Source organism: Cebus imitator, unplaced genomic scaffold (genome assembly GCF_001604975.1).
Source record: "Cebus imitator isolate Cc_AM_T3 unplaced genomic scaffold, Cebus_imitator-1.0 Scaffold101, whole genome shotgun sequence".
Lineage (NCBI taxonomy): Eukaryota > Metazoa > Chordata > Mammalia > Primates > Cebidae > Cebus > Cebus imitator.
In genome coordinates this window covers 2,001,179-2,007,007 of record NW_016107416.1, presented here as the reverse complement: position 1 = coordinate 2,007,007, position 5,829 = coordinate 2,001,179, and the positions used below count along the sequence as shown (strand labels likewise).

The window sequence follows — 5,829 nt, the reverse complement described above, 5'->3', positions numbered from 1 at the left end:
CCACCATGCCCAGCTAATTTTTTGTAGTTTTAGTAGAGACAGAGTTTCACCGTGTTGACCAGGATGGTCTCGATCTCTTGACCTCGTGATCCACCCGCCTCGGCCTCCCAAAGTGCTGGGATTACAGGAAAACTATTGATTAAAAGAGGTTATACAAAACTAACACTAAGGAATAAAGAAAAGCCAGACAAGTGATTTTAACAGGGGAAAGAAAGAATTCAAGACAGACTAAGAAATGGAGTATAAATGTTTGGAAAAGAGGCTGGGGGCTCATAACTATAATCCCAGCACTTTAGGATTTTGAGGCTACAGTGAGCTACTACTGTCCCCCTGCACTATAGTATGGGTGACAAAAACAAAAAAACTGTGAAAGAATGGAAAACACGAAGAATGGTAGTACAGTTAAACAAATTATAGCTGAACATATTATGTAGGAGGAAAAAAGCTACTTTAAAATAAACGTGGCCTATAATTTTTTGTTTTACCAGTTTAAAATATTTTAATATAAAACAAAAGCCTTAAACTGTATGTGGGGGCCAGGCATGTTGGCTCATGACTACAATCCTGGCACTCTGGGAGGCCAACCTAGAAGGATTGCTTATGGCCAGGAATTTAAGACCAGTCTTGGCAACATAGTGAGACTCTGTCTCTACAAAACACAAATAAACAAAAAACCAAAACTGGCCAGGTGCGGTGGCTCACGCCCGTAATTGGAGCACTTTGGGAGGCCAAGGCGGCAGGATCACGAGTTCAGGAGTTCGAGATCAGTCTGGACAACATAGTGAAACTCCATCTCTATTAAAAATACAAAAATTAGCCGAGCGTGGTTACTCGCACTTGTAGTTCCAGCTACTCAGAGGGGTGAGGCAGAAGAATCGCTTGAACCTGGCAGGCAAAGGTTACAGTGAGCTGAGACTGCGCCACTGCACTCCAGCCTGGGTGAGAGAGGGAGACTCTGTCTCAAAAGAACAAACAAACAACTGTGTGTATGTGATTGTTAAAGCAGTTCATTTTTACTGTAAATTCTGAAACATATAGGAATAAAAAGTCATTTATGAAATGAAGAAAAAAGGGAAAAAAACAAATAAAAAAAAAGAAAAAGTCATTTATGAACCCAATATTCAGAGATAACTAGGGTTTAACATTTTCATGTATTCCTTTAGACTATTTTCTATGCTTTCATTTTTATTAGGAAACTATTCTTCCCCTCTTTATTGACTAATCTATGTTTGAGTCCCTGGCAGTTTATAAAATAAAACTAGTTTTTATATTCATTAATATTTGAAAGATTTTGAGTTTTACTACTAAAAGAATGTTTCTTCATCTCAGTGCAACTATGAAAGCAATAATGCCTTCTTTAAACATAGCTGCATTTCTCTCTTTTTATAAACTATGTACTTGCTACCTAACTCTAGCATTGGACTGTCACTTCAGAGAAGCAGTTTACTGACTGTAGCACATTAGAATTAAATGGATTCACTGGAAGTGAACCAAGTATTATGAATCCCTTACTTGGCAACCTACTCCATACTGGAAGTAAAAAGTTTTCAGGTAAATATGCATATGATGCATATCCCATAACAATAGGGTTGCCAAGAGGTATTTCAAAATAATAGTTCCCATTTTTACCGGTGAAATAAAACAATTTAAGGAAGATGAGGTTGTATTTTACCAGAATAAAATTTTGCAAACAGATTTTCTTTTAGGAATACTCTATTGTGAGACTGGCACCTCTGATGAATTCTAGTATTCAGCCTCTCACCTGCTGTCAGAGACCTCTTAAAGATCTGTCTCAGTTCCCATAGCAGGGACTGTAGTTTGGAAGCAATTTTGGACATATGTGCTTGACAACATGCTCTTCAATTGCCACATACTCAAAGAAGATTTCAATCTGACTCAAACAGAAGCCGAACTTGAAAGTAACCTACTGACAAATATAACCAATGAAGACAGTGCTCATTCTAAATCTGTATGGAAACATATAATGTCTCTCTAGCCTTTCTCTGACATGACATCACTCCACTTAAGTCAGGATCCAAAATGGAAATACTATTCTAGTTCTACTAAGACAATCTAAAATTGAAATGTGAAAATATATAGTAAAAACATTTAAGTTACTTATTTTTTCACTTTTTGTTCTTTATAGCCAAGAAAATTAATTTGTTAATAATAACACCTTCAGAATGAATCACTTTTATTACATATTGAAAATAAGAACAGATTGCTATGGAAAAGGCAAACAAGAGTTTCTGGAAATATAAACGTGATTGTAGAAGCTAAAACTTTAATTAATAGATAACTGATATAAGAAAAGTAAAAACTAAATGAGTCATTTGAAGGTAAAGCTGGGTAAATCTTGAAAAATGTAGTAGGGGAGGCCAGGTGTGCTGGCTCATGCCTGTAATCCCAGTACTTTGGGAGGCTGGGTTGGGTGGATCACTTGAGATCAGGAGTTTAAGACCGGCCCGGTCAACGTGGTGAAACCCCATCTCTACTAAAAATACAAACTACTTGAGAGGCTGAGGCTTGCAGTGAGCTGAGATCCTGCCACTGCACTCCAGCCTGGGCAACAGGGCAAGAAAATGTCTCCAAAAAAAGGAAAGAAAAGGAAAACAGAGGGGAGGAAAAAGTGGAAAACACAAGAAAAAATTGATTCCTAGAACGTCAGGTGGTACGATATTTGTCTACTGGGAATTCCAGGAGGAGGAATTGAAAGTTTAAGAGATAATTTAAAAAATAATACGAGGCCAGGCATGATGGCTCATGCCTGTAATCTTAGCACTTTGAGAAGATGAGGTAGGAGGACTTGCTTGAATTCAGGAGTTTGAGACCAGCCTGGGAAACACAGCAAGACCCTGTCTCTACAAAAAATAAAGAAAGCCAGGCACAGTGGTATTCATATGAAGTCTCAGCTACTCAGGAGGCTAAAGAAGAATAGCTTAAGCCAAGGAGTTCAAGGCTGCAGTGAGCCATGATCACACCACTATACTCTAGCCAGAGCAATAGAGCAATAGAGCAATTCTGTCTCAAAAAAACAAAAGAGAGAGAGAGAAAAAATAAAATTCCTCTGAATTTTCAAACTGAAAACCTATCCAGTGCCAAGCCAAAGTGTGTGAAAAGATCCATGCCTACATACATCAAGGTGAAATTTCACAATTCTCGTGATAAAGTCTTAAAAGCTTATAGAGAAAAAAAATTAAGAGGATAAAACAAAAATATAACAAAAAAATGCAATGGAATGACTCAGGACGGCACTGAAATTCTCAATAGACTGGAGACTAGAGCCTAGAACACACGGAGATTGTACGCTAGAGAATGATGGAGTAGTAGTTTCAAAGTTGTGAGCAAAACAATTTTGATACTGAAACTATTATCCAGCCAAATTATTACATGAGTGTGAGGGCAAGATAAAAACATTTTTAAACATGCAAGGATTCATAATGTTTACCACCATCCACATACTAATACATATTACTTAAGGAGGAACTTCATCAAAGAAATAATCATTTAAGGAAAGAGAATGACATGAGATTTTTAATGTTGCTCCTGAGTAGAACCTAAAAACAAGAAAAAGAAAGATGACAAGAAATAAAAAAGAAATCATTTGATGACGACTTTTTCTTTTTTGAGACAGAGTCTCCTCCTGTCGCCGGGCACCAGGCTGAAGTGCAGTGGCACGATCTTGGCTCACTGCAACCTCTGCCTCCCGGGTTCAAGCAATTCTCCTGCTTCAGCCTCCTGAGTAGCTGGGACTACAGGTGCATGCCACCATGACCAGCTAATTTTTGTATTTTTTTAGTAGAGACGGGGTTTCACCATGTTGGCCAGGATGGTCTCAATCTCTTGACCTCGTGATCCGCCCACCTCAGCCTCCCAAAGTGCTGGAATTACAGGTGTGAGCCACCGCATGCAGGCAATTTTTTTTTTTTTTTTTTTTGAGATATAATCTCGCTCTGTTGCCTAGGCTAGAGTGCAGTGGCGCAATCTGAGCACACTGCAACCTCCACATTCAGGTTCAAACGATTCTCCTGCCTCAGTCTCCTGAGTAGCTGGGATTACAGGCGCCTACCACCATGCCTTGCTAATTTTTATATTTTTAGTAGAGACGGGTTTCATCATGTTGGTCAGGCTAGTCTTGAACTCCTGACCTCATGATCCACCCACCTCAGCCTCCCAAAGTGTTGGGATTACAGGCACGACAAGCCAATGCACCTTTTTTTTTTAGATGCAGTCTCGTTCTGCCACCCAGGCTGGAGTGCAGTGGGGTGATCTCAGCTCACTGCAACCTCTACTTCCTGGATTCAAGCAATTCTGCCTTAGCCTCCTGAACAGCTGGGACTTGATCATATTTTTTTTAAGGAGACAGGGTCTTGCTCAGGCTGGAGGGCAGTGGTGTGATCATAGCTCACTGCAGCCTCAAACTCCTGGGCTCAAGTGATGGATGATAACTTGAAACACTCTCCCCAAAGCAGCAGGGGAGATTTTAGTAACTAATATAGAATTTTTATTCCTTATAAATCCAAGCACAATACTTTGTTGTGCAGTGAGTGCTTTTATAATCATAATTCTACAAATTTCTCATTATTTTGTTTAAATATTAGATGAATTTACAGACAAAACATATATCATTTAATAATAGAATATTACAAACTGGGAGACAGTAAATGAGAGATAACTTAAGAATAGAGTATTTGAAGTTATAATGGTAATCTTTGGAAGAGAAAAAAAAGATTACTAAAGGGAGTTACTTATGGAGAGCGATAGTAGAAAGAGGTAGTTTTTCCCCTTTTAATATAATAATTATGATATATCATTCAATAGGATGATTATATGATTTTATCAATAGAATACTGACCAAATGGAGAGAAACATATACATCTAGAGGTACTGACATTAAAAAAAGTCTTTAAGAAATAAGCTTCAGAAGTGATAGTGGATAATTAGATGATCCTATTTATGTTTAAAAATTATATGAGTGTATATATGTGAATTTGTAAGATGTTTTCAGTGATGTAACAACAACTTACTCAAATGGCAGGAGCCTCTGAAGATATTTCATTGTTGTGAATTATATTTTTAATAAGCAGAATTCATAGGTTACACCTTGGTTTTCTTCAGGTCTAGCCTAAATTTTCATTAGCCACTGATTATGTATGCCTGTACTACTTAACATTTTTGGTATTATTCTCAAGAGAATAAGAAGAAATTTCAATAATGACTAAAATATTAATATGTTAATTAATCCAGCTGTTATTCAATCTGGCAAACTTAAGAAACATTAGTTATTCTCTCTAAATAGTATTTTATGCTTGGAGAAAAACAAAACGGAACCAAAAACTGTGACTTTTTTCATATTGAAAAATTTGAAAATGTATAGCATCATAAAAATCAAGTTGGATTTCTGGCATTAGGCAACTCCAAAAACAATTAACATTATCTATTTTTGCCTCAAACAACATTAAAATATATTCAGTCATAAGTCTTCTCTTTAATAACTTAGTCTTTTCTTACCAGGCTATTTTCTTTCCAGGCTTCTGGGAACTTGGGTCTCTGTTTTTCTCTAGACACAAGAACCTGCATATCCTCGAAAGTGGGATGGTTTCCAACCTCTGTCTGAAAAGCCATCTGGTACTCTGGTACGGATTCCCCTGTGTATTTGTAGAAAAAAATGACAGAATAAAATTTCCAGTTACCATAAATGATAGAATAGCAAGGGTATTTCTGATACTAAGTGAGCAAAAAAACTGTGTCACAATCTTTTTTTTTTTTTTTAACCCCTTCAGGCAAATTTGGAGATCCTAAAGAGACCTTGTTGTAGGTTTAATAATT

The 5,829-nt window shown here is 37.1% G+C and overlaps 1 protein-coding gene across 1 annotated transcript in view; it reads right to left on the bottom strand.

The window, feature by feature from the left end:
* Positions 1–5,829, bottom strand: part of BMPR2 (bone morphogenetic protein receptor type 2) — a 180,319-nt gene that overhangs the window by 17,290 nt on the left and 157,200 nt on the right. Inside the window, exon 10 of the mRNA XM_037741502.1 lies at positions 5,512–5,648. Coding sequence (XP_037597430.1) covers positions 5,512–5,648 — 137 coding nt within the window. The remainder of the gene's footprint in view (positions 1–5,511; positions 5,649–5,829) is intronic.